The sequence below is a fragment of the Pelobates fuscus genome, chromosome 3 (assembly GCF_036172605.1).
Source record: "Pelobates fuscus isolate aPelFus1 chromosome 3, aPelFus1.pri, whole genome shotgun sequence".
Lineage (NCBI taxonomy): Eukaryota > Metazoa > Chordata > Amphibia > Anura > Pelobatidae > Pelobates > Pelobates fuscus.
In genome coordinates this window covers 67,161,384-67,176,752 of record NC_086319.1, presented here as the reverse complement: position 1 = coordinate 67,176,752, position 15,369 = coordinate 67,161,384, and the positions used below count along the sequence as shown (strand labels likewise).

The 15,369-nt window shown below is 41.0% G+C and overlaps 1 protein-coding gene across 4 annotated transcripts in view; it reads right to left on the bottom strand.

The window, feature by feature from the left end:
* MON2 (MON2 homolog, regulator of endosome-to-Golgi trafficking) overlaps positions 1 to 15,369 on the bottom strand; it is a 109,601-nt gene that overhangs the window by 29,252 nt on the left and 64,980 nt on the right. For all 4 annotated transcript variants that reach the window (XM_063447148.1, XM_063447150.1, XM_063447149.1 and 1 more), the window contains 2 exons: positions 13,886 to 14,076; positions 1,187 to 1,247 (listed from right to left, as the gene is read on the bottom strand). In XM_063447148.1, coding sequence (XP_063303218.1) covers positions 1,187 to 1,247; positions 13,886 to 14,076 — 252 coding nt within the window. The remainder of the gene's footprint in view (positions 1 to 1,186; positions 1,248 to 13,885; positions 14,077 to 15,369) is intronic.

The window sequence follows — 15,369 nt, the reverse complement described above, 5'->3', positions numbered from 1 at the left end:
AAAAATGTTTTAAACATATTTCTAGTTTAGGTAATAAACTGAACACCCTGCAGATATTCCACTTGATCATCCAGCACCCTCCCTAACCAGTCAACTTAATACTAAACTTTATATATATCAAATTTAAAGCAGTCCAGATCCTGCCTCAAAGTTAGAATTTACAGGACATGTAGGGCCATTGACACATAAATGGTATTGGTTACACTGTTCCTTTAATGGGTATCTTCAGAATTTTAACTTGCACTGTTGGCAGATTTATTTGTTGGCATGATTTGCTGAGCTTGGGTCTCAAATGTGTTACTTGCCAATAGTTTTTTGAGGACTTTTCAATAGAAAAATACCTTGGCTTTTACAAACTGTAAATACAATGTACAGTTTACCTTTGCCCTAACAAGGACAGAAACGTTAGCATATTTTGTCCACCACAATACAAAATAAATAATATGTAAAGATGTTAAAAAGTTACGGTTTAGGGTGGAAAAATATATATATATATATAAATTTATTGCAAAAGTTCCAAGTGTTTTTGTTTCTTAAAGAAAAAAATAAATAATAATCTAAATAAAAATATTTGTAAAATGTGGGATGAAACATTACTTCATAAACACTTAGTGTAGAAAATATGATGGATAAAAATATCTTATTTGTAAATTATTTTAAAAATAAATAAATAAACTCCGCCAAGTTTTAAATTAACTGTATTCACATCCCTGTTCACACCCTAGCCAGATTCATGGGATGTTACCGCAAGAAAGGTAAAACTAGGGGGCTCTTGATGATCTCAGCAGCCATTGTACATCAGCTACCAGTATTATGGAACATTAGTCATTTAAAAAAAATTAAAAAAAAAAATGCATTCCTCTGTATTTAAGACCCTGTGCATTTTGGTTTGACATGCCTACATTTTAAAAACAAACATTTTGGACTACATGTTTTCAAGTCATCTTTAAGGATATGGTCTTAAATATGTACAAATGTAGTAATTGCATTGCAAAAACAATACATCTCATGTAACAAATTCATGTAAGAATATTTGTTTATTGAAAGTTTCAACTTGATTCAGCAAAGATCAATGTTTACACAAAGTTTCACAAGGGTTTTCTTGAATTAAGTGCATGAGAATTTCAACTCCCTTCCTCCCACTCAAACAGATGACATTACAAAAAAAAAGGATCTTTCTTCTCACCTCAACATCAATGCTCTCATTTCTTTGAAACTCTTCAATTGAAAGATTATCTGGCGCTGTGCTGAAGGACAAAAAGGGGAGAATAGAAAATAAACATTGGACTATTAATAAAAATGTTAAAAAAAGACAGTGATTAATAACAATAGTAAAACATTTTAAAACAGTTAATAGCCAGTACTAAAACATTACATTTCCCCACCAATATGTGTCTGCAAGTAGCACAAAGCAATCAAGCATTATGTTCTAAGCATATATATTATATGTATAGTAAGCGTATTGAACACTACTCTTTCGGTTATTGGTGGCATTTTCACACTGACATGGATGGGTATGGACTACACTATACACTATTTTGTTCATATTTTTGGTATTACTTTTAAGTTTCCAGCCTATTATCTGGTACTTGTGCTTGAATTTCATTCTCACACTCTGCTGAGTTGGCGTGATTATAGCGGTGATCCACCTGTTTGCACCGTCTACCTTGCACATGCCTTTCAGCTATCGATTTGTGCCACTCTATCCGTGAGTAAATAACATATGGAGTATTCTATGTTTTTAAATTATTGTCTTTAAAATGTATTATGCTTTTGGACATTGCCGGTATCCCTTAAGCCTCTTTTTAATGTAAATTTTGTTTGGCCTACCTTTACCACTATACTGGTGTGGATGAGGGTGATGGTGTTGGTAGTCCAAATTTGGAGGTATCACTTTAAAACATTGGTTTGATTTCTCTTGGGAGATTGCTTTGATGCAAGTGGATGGGAACTGTTTGCGCATGTTTTGCACTAGGAGTATTTATAGGAGTTTGTTCCTTGTAACAGTTATCCTGATGAAAGTTTGGAGAGACTCTAACATTGAAGTAACATAACTGTACTGTGAACAGGGCCGGTGCAAGGATTTCTGCCGCACTAGCCTAGGCAAAGATCCATTTTGCCGCCGCCTAATGTCACCCACTCACTGACAGACACAAAGAATCTTGGTAGGAACAAATCTACAGGCACCAACACCTTCATGATATGAAACACCAGGGAGCAGCATTGTTGGCTATGACTGCACAGATAGTTTTAATATATCATTAGGTAGAAATCTAATTTTTCATCTTAATATAGTCACAAACTAAGCAAGGACTTAGTAGCCTCCGCATATTATGTGAGGGCTTTCATTATTTCCTGGGTGCGGAGAAGCCTCTCCTGGTCATTGGCTGGCTTCAGACATGGACGGAACCACTATCTTCTGACTGATGAAGGAAGTGGAATCAACATTGGTAAATAGCTATAGGACGGCACATTAGACCTCCTTATGCTAATGAAAATCAGGAAAGTGGAAGCACAGGTCAGAACTGAAAGCTCTGACACCATCTTAGTAGAAGAAAACATAAATTAAATTTGTGCATGGTTTAAAAGGAGAGTGTTGAAGCACCTGCAGGACCATATTTAGACATCAAGGTGGGGTTGAAGGATGTACCACCAGGTACTGGCAGACATACTACTACCTAGAGTTTCCATCTGAAGGTGGGAACCCTGTTCAAGATATTGAGGTCTAGGATTAGGATGAATGGTGAAGTTTTCCTTAGGACCATGAAAAAGCAGGATAGGAAGCCTAGACTGGTTTAACAAATAGGGAAAAGAGCCAGGCCCACATTGCATTCCATGTCATTCCTAAGAGTCATATTAGGAATGCTCTTAGGGTTTAATCATCACAGAAGAAGCAATTCAGAGTCCATGTAAGAACTCACAAAGGTGTAATCAGTTTCAGACACTAAGCAGAAGAGTTTTGGGACTGAGACATGCCTGCGTCACTTACACTCTAACATCAGGGATAGCAGTTTGGCAATAGCAAACTCCAAAGACATGGGAGCAGCACAAGCATCCACCAAATATATAATGCTAGAGTGTGGGTCTCTCAGGGGCAAAAGGAATAGTTACCAACACTTGTTTAAGACATAACATGCACCTATGTGAAACACCCCACACACACAATAACCCCAAACACGACACACACCTTGTGACATAGAGGGGTACCCAATGAGCCTGTATCCTCATTCACATAAGAATCCAGAAACACTATGGTTGAGAATAGTCAGGAAGACTTGCAGAGAAATAGTTAATAGCACTGAAAATAGTGCAGAACAAACAGTTACAGCTCAGTGTCAGAAGTCTGAAATAGCTATGGCAGGAAGAGGCCTTGAGTAGAGGGTAAATTGTCACCACAGAGGTGGGACAAGGCACCTTGAAACCAACAATTAAACAAGACATGATCCTGAGGAAAGTCCACAAGTTGGACTGAAACGTCGATCCTTATTTTAAATGACCAAATAAAGATTGAAGATTGTATTTCTCAACCGTGAGTGCAGCTATACTTTTTGCTATTTTGTGGATACACTTGAGCCAAGGCTGGCACCCGGCAACTTTTTTGAAATATTGCAGGGACGTTTTCCATATATTATATACACACACACACACACACACACATACATATACATACATACACACACTGATCAGTAACAACATGAACACCACATGCCTAATATCAAGTATGTCCGCCTTGTGCTGCCAAACCCGCTCTGATGCGTTGAGGCATGGACTCCACAAAATCTCTGAATGTGTCCTGTGGTATTCTACTGCCATCTCTTCCCCAAGTAAACACACACACCAGGCCATCCACTAAATCTAAAAGAACTGGGATTCACCAGACCAGGCAACCTTGATGCATTGCTCCAAGGTAACTCACGAAACCAATGAAGGAATGTTTCGCGGTGGGCAGGGGTCATCATGGCCATGGCTACACTGCCCCATATGTAACAAACAGACACACTGTGTGCTCTGACACCTTTCTATCATGTGCAGCATTAAGTTATTCAGCAATCTGAACTACAATAGTATTTTACTCCCCATGTGCAGTTTTATGACTGTTCACCGGTTGTCCTTCCTTGCACCACTTTTTGTATTACTCTATACTGGGAACACCCCACAAGGCTTCCCGTTTTGGAGGTGCATTGACCCAGTTGTCTAGCAATCACATAGAAGGACCTGCCCAAACAAACGGACACAGGAGAAGGTGTCTGGGCCAATGCAGCAAGAGCTATTGAATACTCATCATTTCTGCTACTTGATGGGCAGCTTACTGCAATGTAAACTCGGAGGAGGATTCTCCTAGCCCAGCCCAGCCCATCCATATGGGGAACTAACTGAGAAAATGCATCTAAAAAGGAACCCCAGGATAGTAGGCCACTAATGGAAATGAAATGCGGCAGAGCACAGCAATAAAACCTTCAACAGTTTTTAATTGCCAGTTCAGGTCTCTATCGTTCTTGCACTGAATTTAGACAATGTACTCACATGGAAGAAGATCCCATGAGAGAAGAAATAAGAAACTTGCAGAACTCAATAAAGTTTAACTATATCAAAGGGAGGCAGAACCATAACTTGGGAATTTCCTGGGGAAGAAGCAAGATGGAGGATGTGCTTACAGGATAGGTTCGATCTCCCAAGGTCATGGGATTTAAGATAAACCAGATGCTGAAATCATGGGGGACCACACTACCGACAAAAAAAATTAAAAAGCAGGAGGCAACTTATTTTTAGAATCCAAGTAACTGGAGAACGGCAGAACTCACAAACTTAGATTATATGAAGAGGTGGAGATTCACATTATGATGCTAGAAAAATATTACGATTTTATTTTAATTGAAATTGCCTTGATCAAAAAATTAAAGGTTATTTAGGTGTACTTTAATATAAAAAGGAGGACAATAAAACATGAAAAAGTGCGTTCTCGTTATGACCTGTGTTAATATGTCCTATTTCGTCTTAAAACCACTTAGGATAAAAGCTTCTTAAAACCTTTCTGAATATCGGTCCAGCTTGTAGTCACATTACTGCAATTCCATTGTAAGTCTGTCAAGGCTAAATTGCTGTAATTTAGCTAACTAGGCTGTGACTCCTTAAAGAGCAGCAGATTGAAAAGATTTCTCCTAAAGGTATAAAATGAAAACACTTGATACGCTATTTATTCAAAATTACTACTGGAGACTCCATCAGAGAAACGGATGCCAATCTCAATTAAACATTACTGGACAGTTTACTTTTTTAGGCCATTGGGCTTCATACATCTCCTCAGGCTAGTGGCATTTTTTTTTATATTTTTCAAAATGCCATAGTTTTGGATTATTCCAAATTTGATTTATACTGAAGTCTATAAAAACACAAATCATTTTCAGAAGATGCTTTTTTTTGCCCAACCAAGGGAACTTAAACCACACAATTACATGATTTTGCTATTACATGATTAAAAGTCATGATTTTATTAAAGACAATGAAGCAAATATTGCATATCCCTTTCTTTATGGTCCACCAATAGCAGCAAAGAATACAAAACAGTAAGAACAAAATGGTATACATAGTGATAAGCCACTCCCATACCAAGTCTCAGTATAATAGTCAGCACCTCCCATCATGCTTCCTCTTTCTTTGGAGATGCAACCACAATAACAAACACCAAACAGGAACCGATGAACCCGTTCAACCGCATAAGAACAACTGCCCCGTACAGGAGTAGGTCTCAGAAGAGCTGGATGCCCTCCATCTTGAAATGCCGGTAACATACCCTGGCATTGAACGGGCGTAAATTGTTAACCGGCCGCATCTGGCCACCTTTTTTCTCCACCAGGAAGATATTGCTGATGACCCTTGAGTAGTTGGGAGGCGCCAACTCTATAGCCCCCTTGGCCCAAAGGGCTGACAATTCCTCGTCGATCAACCTGCAATCTCGAAAGGAAAAGCAGATTGGTCAAGGGAAATGTGGCCAGGCGCTCCCACTAACTATGTGAAAACCTGTTACTGTGTTCAGCACCCACGGGTCTGACGTGATGGAAGCCCAGGATGGGAAAAAAAAGACAGAGCCTGCCCCCTACACAAACAGGAGAAGAAACATGAGGTAGAGTTAAGCTTACTGTAAGATCGTCTGGAACCGGAATTCCCTCTCAAGTCCCTTGACCGCCATGGTCGTCCGCGGGATGGGAAGAAGGTCGGGTCTTTGCCTCCTGATAGTAGAAGGCGCCTCTTCCCCGACCACGGGAATATGAGTAGCTGCGGCCGGCCAGACGGCTGGATCTTCCGGCCCTGGTAGAGACTCGCCCTTGGAACATAGTTACATAGCTGAAAAGAGACTTGCGTCATTAAGCTGTAGTTGATCTGGTGACTATAGTGTCCCTTTAAATAAGATGGAAACTTCTGGTGTTCCATAGAGAGTGAGGCATTGACACTGCCAGCAATACAGATGGCCCTCTGGACCCAACCGTGGAGTTCATCTGGGTTGACCAGATCCAAAAGTTTGGCCAGGGGTCCAAAAATATCAAGGTGCATGATCTGAGTGCCGAATCTAGGCCCTTACGCGGGTTCCAGCCCACTTTAGAAAAAAATTGGGTCATTATGGGGTCGACTTCTGGGGTGTCACACCGGTCTAGGGCACTTAGCTCGAAGCTTGCTACGTGCCACCTTGCTAAGGGGAAGCCGCACCCAGGCCTCCAGGTAGTGGGCTACATTGTCTGCCCGAAGCAACTCGTCCGACCGCGGATGGTGAAGGGCATCCGGGTCAAACAAGGGCTCGCCCAGCGGGTCCATTAGGGCAATCCCCTCAGTCGGATCAGCCCCCGGGTCGCATCCAGTCATCTCCGCAGTGGTGGAGGGCAAGAGGTCGAGACCCAGATCCCCAGCATCACTCTCTGAGTCATTTTTGGACTCCAACCCAGCCTCCTCGCTAGACCAGATTTCTGAGTCAGAGTCGCTCTCATTCTGTGCTCTCGCACATTTCCATCGCCGCCCTCGTTCTACCTGTCGTGGAAAGGCTCTTTTGTGTGGATTGCAAACACTTTCAGGGGCACCAGTCATAGTGTTTCAAGAGGCAGATGGGGAAGCATGCCTAGATTTGTAGGTAGCCTTTTTGGGTGCGTTCCCAGGGGAATTCAACTCATGACGTGGAACATGCGTTGAGGACCCTGTGCCGGAGGGGCGCACCAGCAGCGCTTGGGAAATAGTCTGGGACAATGCCGAGGACATAAAGCACATTGCAGCCATAATGGCGTCGGTCATAGATCTCTTGGGTGCCAAGGACTGATTATCCACCCTGCGGGGATCAGGGTCCCCTGCTGTGGGGGGGTCATGGGGGTGGGCAGCTGTTGATGCGGCATTACCCAATGAGAGAGGGGTATCCAACTCCCCAGGGAAATGGGGGCATACTGGCACCTTAGGCATGGTAAAAATAATTGACCCATGAAATTATATGAGAGAAAAGTCTATAGATGGTTAACAGGAATTATGTAAGGGAAAAAATTGTGCAATCAGTGAGGGTTAGTCACCCAAAGTAGCACAGAGAGGAGCTCACCAGGGCCCAGACCAGCAGCCAGAGAGACGAAGAAGGAAGAGGCAGACACAGGAGAGACCAGAAGGGGAAAAATCATGAAAAGCACGAGATTGCAGTGAATAGGACCACGATTTCGTGATGATTACAACTCCAGAATGGGAGAAGTTCGTATGCGACCAGGGTGCGTTCGCGTGTCGCACAGACAATGCACGAACACGGCAACAGGAATAGCCGAACTAAGGACCCCGTGAATGGAAGACAGAGGGAATAGACGGACAGACGTTCGCATGCGAACCGTCCGGGACTCAAAACGGCACAGTGTTGCACAGCGGCGCAAAACACTGTAAAAGGCGCCAAAACGGGTCTGAGACCTGGGGTAACGAAGCAGAGGGAACCAGGTAACAGGGAACACCAAAAACCCTGAAAGGATAGAGGAAGGAAGAAAGGAGTGAAAGAGGTCTAAACCACCCTAAGGGTGGTAGGAAAAAGAAAAACTCTCCACTGGTCTTGGACCCCGGGCGTCAAACAACAGACAAACAGGTACAAGAATCAGTACCATAAGGTAAAACCCAAAGCAAGTAGAAATACACAAAATGGTATAACTAAATCACAGACATAATTAGTACTTAACTGATTGTGGAGCAGCAAAGAAGGAGGCGGTATGATGGGAGGTGCTGACCATTATACTGGGACTTGGTATGGGAGTGGCTTATCACTATGTATACCATTTTTTTTCTTACTGTTTTGTATTCTTTGCTGCTATTGGTGGACAGCAAATTAACCTCTGTGTCTTGTTATAAAATCATTGATTTAGACCAGCAATGCAGTAGATTTATAGAGGTTATGCATATAAAATATCAACAAAGCAAAAAAAGTAGATCTAGTATATTGAAAATGAGACAGATGGTGCCCAGTGTGCCTGAGAAATGTCACTTTCTAATATTTCATGGATTAAGAGATTGAATTTTGTTTGAGCAGTGCCTTCCACCCCTTCTAGTTTCTGTCGACACTGTAAAATTCTCAAGTGCTGCAAAATATGTTGAGGAAAAAAAAAAGGAAATAAGAAAACCAGGGTCTCGCACAACAGAACAATCATTAACACTCAAAGCACATAAGAAAGAAAATTGGATAGCAACAGCCATAGTTTGCAAACCAGCCCTTACTGCACTCCTAAATGTTCAGGATTTAGGAATTTTCTGGAAGGAATTTTCTCCTAAATGTTCAGGATTTAGGAATATACCAGTGGGGATATGCATGAAACATGGACGGTTAATAATTTTAACAGAAAAAGATTAGTATGCATGGCTGGCAAGGATTTGTGTAAATACTCAGATGATTAATTCTGTATGTGAATGTACATATAGACTAGTGAAGAGGCCTCAACATATTAGAGTAGAAGTAATGGAATATCCACATATCGAAGTCGATTAACTCCTTAATGGCATTGGTACTTTTCATGCTGTCAAACACAGAAAGGGCATTTACAACATTGGGACGGCTTGAAAGATCCTAATGTTTTGGTGTGAGCATCGTGAAATTCTTGTTCACACAAGTACAACCCAGGTATCAGTTGACACCTGTGGCTCCTATCTATCAGCAATTTAGTGGCCCCAGACCGACAGATGAGCTGTATGCAATGATCAAAATTAGTTGTACATTCAATCGTTTGTTGTACATTCAATTAGTTTTTTTTCCCATCATTCCCTCTGTTTCAGAGTTCCTGCAGGCAGCTCCTCAAGGCCCTTTCTTGCAAGTTGAATACAACTGTGAGAGTTAGCGGTTGAAGCTGTTCCCTGTTGAATTTCCGGTTATGGTTTTGTTTCGGGAATTCGTGTTTGTTGGAATATTTTGGAACTTACAATATGGTCTTTGGGATCTACGCAGAAAGAGAAGGAGTCAAGGAGCACCACACCCATATGGATAGTACTGGATGCTGATTGGTGCCACTCTTACCAAGCTGTTGTTATGTTTTTTCTATGATTCTCTAATACTTCCTTTTCTTGCTGCTGGGAGTATAATAAAGAAAGAGAATGCATTCAAACTGTTTTTTTTTTTTTTGCCTTCTTTTGGATCAACAGCAAAAAACATATGTGAGGAAGGCTGAACTTGATGGGCGCAAGTCTCTTTTCAGCTATGTAACTATGTAATCCTTTAAATCAGTTAATACGAGCTTGCGCAGCAGGCAAGTTAGGGAGAGCAGCAATTGATCAGAGAACAATACAGTCTGACCCAACATGGCTGCTCAACCAGATAAAAAGTAAAATTTTGTGGTCAGTGTTCAAAAATTTTAAGGGTTTTAGTTGTTTGCATATATTTTTCATTATCTATATTATTCACTAAATACTGGACTAATTTTTTTTTTTTTTTTTTTTTAGAATTTTGTGTCTCTTACGAATAAATGACATTCTTTGCCGTCATCACAGTCTAGTCAATAAAGACATCATGCCAGCATGGGATGAATGGATCCTGCCATCTTTATTTAGCATTGATTATTTTTAAAACATTTTTAATTCTTTATTTTTGCCTGCATATTCTCATTGTTAGACAAACATTGTTAAGTTGGGAGGCATAACATGAAGAAATTGTGCACATTTTTATATAATGACATGAAGGGTAGTCGAGTAGGTGTCGTTGTATGAACATGGTGCTATCAGGTAGAGTGAGTTAGCACTTAAGTCTGTCACCCCAAGCCTTCAGAAGCCGGAGCCCCTGCGTGTGTGTAGCATTATATGGTCTAGTATTGTGCTGTGTCTGTGGAGGGCCTCGTGTAAGCGTTTGGTGCGAGCGGGACCCCCCAGGCTGTATGCATGCGAGAGGACATGTCTGTTGCATGGGGGTATGGTACAGATCGCCAGTGGCAAGAAAAGCACGAATGAGGACAATACTAGATCTCAAGCGTTTAGTGACCTCAACATGATAAGGGAGACATAATCACTGTAGTAAATTAAATATAGTTAGCGTCTCTGAGCCGGCCCATGACCTCTGGTGTCAGTATATACGGCCTTGCGGCATCGGCTGGACATGGGGAGTCCTGATAAGTGGGCCGGTGTGCTGCCACAACATATGTTTACTCCGTGAGGTTGGTACGCAAGTGATGTGCAGTCCTCCTTTGTTCTGTTTTGCGGTGGTATTAGCTTGTGTAAGTGAGGTATGTCCGCCCATTGTTCCCTTGAGCTGCAGCTCGTTATGCGCCTTCCGTGGGGTCTTCACTGTCCAGCTGCGTGTCTGCGGTCGTAGCGTGTTGCTTTTTGGGCTGCTGCTGGGAAGGAGGCGATGTGTGGTAGGTTGGAGGGGGACGCAGCGTTGTGACTTGGGCTCCAAGTAACTCGGTGCATGGCACTGGTAGCGCTATCCGTGGTGCCGCCATTTGCTTTGCGCCTCCCCACCCCTTCCCCTGTCTGCTTCTAAGGATAAATGTCTCTTAGGGGCCCCCGCAATGCTTACTTGCTGCTAGGTTCCTGGCATGTCTGTCCAGCGGGGATCAACGGTCTGTTTCGGGCTCTTTCACACGTGGCCTCCGCCATCTTAGATTTAGGCTTCGGGCCTTCGCTGCGGCCTGGCATATCATGGCCTCCGAGTGCGGCTGTGGGGTGAGGACCGGGATCACCCCCCGGCCCAGAAGGGGGGGGTGGGGGGGACCGGGTTCGCACAGGTGCAGCTTGTCTGTCGGGCTCCATTAGGCAGGATAGTGGAGCGGCGGCCGTCCATTCCACTCACCGCCAGGAGAGGTCCCATCTGTTGCTGCAGAGATCCCCCCTCCGGGGGACTAAAACTCAGTGAGCAAGCCTCTCCCCGGTTCCGGTGGCCCTACTCCATCAAGGGTCGCAGTTATGGGTGAGGTAGGCGATTAAAATCGTGTTTTATAGGCATTATAGGGTCGTTGTTTGCAGGAGCTGAGCTTCCCTGCGACCACTCTGCTCGGCGGCCCAGCCCCGCCCCCCTGCATTGATTATTTTATATAGCTTTGGGTATTGTTAAATTAGCAAGGTATTCCATTTTGCAATAAAATCCTGTTAGATCAAATAAAATCCTTAAAATCCCAAATTATTAAAACCGGATAGACTTATCAATATGTAAAAAGTTAACTGAGCTCCTGTCTGGATTCTAATTTCCACGTGCTGTGATCATGCAGAATACTCTTTGCCTTGCCACATCTGTGTTTATTGTTGAAGACAGATTGCACATGGTGCAACCAGGTACCACCAACTAAAATTCATAGTGCTTTATTCATCAAAGTTACTCATTTACCCCCTTGTGAGTGTAACAAGACACTTTCCTGTGTTACTCTGTGGAGTTAAAAAAAACAGTGAGGAATGTTAGGCCCTTTGATGAATAAGCTCCACAGAATAACATAGGAAATGTCTTAAATCCCTCACGTTAGAGAAATATGAATCTGGGAAGAAAAGGGCTCATAGATTAACTATTAATGTGGTATACAGACTCGATTCTTTGGCTATAGGATTTCAGTAATTTTCAATTTATAGCTTACAACTGGGACTGAGGGGAGAAAATATTTCTAAGAAAAAGTGGCTTTTAGCGCACCGCACAACAAAATAAATGTTTTGGCAAGCATGACTACAGCAGAGTGCCAACATGTTAGTTTTTTAGAAAGAGTGTGTGTGACTGTTTCAATAAAAGCTAATTTTCCTTCAAACAGTTGTGCCTCATTCAGTCATCTTCTATTATGTATAACATATGAACCATGGACACAGATTCAGAGAGATGGCACATACATAATTTTGAAGTTAAGATTACTTGTGTACATGAACTATATATTGATTTAAGGTTGCTTAGTATCAATAATGTGATGTGCTACCACACAGTTTAAGAGCACTAAGTTGCTTCTTTTGGGATTTAGAAATTATGTAGAAAGAACATTGTTCATGGTCCCAACTAATTTCCATTTTGATACCTACAGTGTCAGTGTGGCTTAGTAACATTATTTTATGCAAACCAGCTTGGAACAGTAAATCAAACCGGGTTTTTAGACATATTTTAAATCCTTACATAAGTAACCATAACAAATCTGACGCATAGACAGAAAAATTAATACAAATATAAATGCAAGTCATCAGCTTAAGTCACAAAACACAGATCCACCTTGATGGGTACGGCTGCTGACTAAGTGATGCACTTGGAGCATGTGAGAACTTTCTACCTCCCTCACCTCTGGAGAGAAGTAAAATTAACCTTCAGAACCCAAGTCTTTGTGGACCTGTATAATGTATCTACATAAAGATTTCACATTCACTTTCTGTCAAATGGCTCGTTTTAAACACAACATATATATATTAAAGTGACACTGGCACATTAAAGGTTTGGGCTTTTTAAATGAATCCTTTTTTGTCCTCATATTTCCCCCCTTTTTTCTGTTCAATCTCAACGTTGGTTTTCAGTTATACATTCAAAAAAAAGTAGAAAGGACAGTGTCGCTTTAATGGTATACTAGAGTCGCCTAGACTACTTCATCTCAAAAAAGTGGTATAGGTGTAGTGGCCCTGTCCTTTTCTTTGGGAGTTACCTGGAGACCCAAACCAAGGAGTTTTGTATTTAATTATTTTCCACATCTTACACACCCTACAGGACTATATATTTAATTATTATTTAGGTATTGATACCTGGGCAAATTCTAAGTTATATGGCTCAAGACTGGAGATAATGTAGATCAATTTAACTGAAATTAAGATTAAGTGAGCGGTCTTTCATTTTGAGAAAATCGGAGCCTTACTCCAATTATATACCAGAAAACAAAATACATGCTCACTTTTCAGTTTGCCAAAGAGTCCTTCACATATCTCCATCAAAATCACTCCTGATGACAAAAGACTTTTTGAGGTCAACTGTCGCCCATTACTCACAGATATTAAATGTGACACAACTAAACATAATGAACTCCACTTCTCCTGGTCAGGAAGAATCAACATCCTAAAGATAAATGTTCCACCCCCTTTATTTACGCTCTGCCTTCCCAATAAAGATTCCTCAAAGCTAATTCTGTAAAATCCACTCCTTGGTTCATATGAGCTGTCAGGAAACCACGTTTGAAATTATTTAATCTCCCTTTATCTCTAAGGACAGGGGTGGTTTGGAACTCACAAACATTTATCTCTATTATGTTATTTGTCTAAACACTATATGAAACTTAATGCTTATAACAAGCACAAACACAGTTGTTCTTGCTCCTCCAGCAGATTCCACTTTTGTACTGGTAATCAATGTATATTATATACACATATGTATCAACTGAGTAACAATGGCCATACTGTAATAATCTCACTTTAATCATCATCAGGTAATCAATGCAATATTAACATTTATGTCAGAGGGCAAACTATTTACCTTTTTGTAAATAGAAAGTCTTCAAACGTATTGGCCAATTCCGGCCACATGCCTTCAAATTTCCCAGAAGATGCGTGCTGCCTCGCTACAGGTAACCCCACTGAGAGAACTTTAAGGAGGGACGTTACTGCCAATTTCCAAGTGCTTTCTGAAGGACAGGCGTATTTTAAGCTGAGAGGTACCCTTAAAGTCTGTTAATAGAAAGCTTCATATTGTTAATTAAGAATACAGGCATCAAAATTCACACATACACAAGTACCAACCAAGGACTGGAACATAGTTACTCTGTTAATGGTCTTACTCGTGTCCAGCATTAGAATACTTTTCTAGTATTTTACGTTTCATACAAAGTTCCATTAAAATCCCTTAAACAGTATCACCCTCATATACAGACATTTTTACATTCAGGTGGCATTTTAGGAAGCTACATTCTCATAAATACCACCAAACATCGATTTTACAACCTATAGGTGTCACAAATACTGATTGTGATTGAAATGCCATTTTTGCTTTTATTTTAATGTTTCAGACCCTGTCAGATATGATGCAAGACAAAGAATACTGTATGGCCTCTATATGTTCTAAGGCATCCATTAAAGGAATTATACAACATGTTGCATTATTGTTGTCCTATTTATGTGCTACGATTCCCTTGTTTCAAATAATGTTGGGCTATTTTGTTTATTTTTTTTTTTACAAAAATAACTTAGTAGTGAAGTGGTTAAAATAGGTTATAAACGCCACTTCTGACATCTAGTGGAAGAAATATGTATTTTTTTCTTTACTTGCAAATGTGCTGTATTATAGTAATAAAGCATTGGAAACTGAAAATAACAGTCAGTATGACAAGTCAACGCAAAAAAAGTTTCCATGGCATTCACAAAACTAGTGTAATTACTGCTGAAGTAAAAGTAGCTTTTAGACATGGAAAGTTGCTATCTACCAAGGTACAGTCTTGGCTACTTTTGAAAATGACAGATATCGTATATTGATCTTGGAGTTAAAATTATTCCATTGATGTAATTGGATTAGCAAAGATACATTACATAACACATCTGTGTTGCTGCACTATTATGCAACTGAAAGGTCAAACTGGCAAGTCAATCCTCTAAGATCAGGGGTGCCCAAAGGGTAGTTCCCCAGATGTTGTAGAACAATTAATTTTGGTCTGTGAAAATAGTGGATGATACTGACCCAAATTTGTGATACCATAAAACCTGTTTTACATCAAACAAATAAAAAGTTGAAATAAATCTTGCCAACTCTGCCACCAATAAACTGATGTCCTGAAGCTGCAGTTTAAGTAGAATTTGTTGACTACACCTCATCTACACAGAAGTCCCACAGCCAGAGTAGGTGTTCAAGAGGGGCACATGGGATAATTGATGGTCATTTTATCAGATATTATGCCAATGTAAAGATGCACTGCTATTAGTGCCCATTTGGACAGCCTCCAACTTTAGTAGGATGACCTCCATCATGTT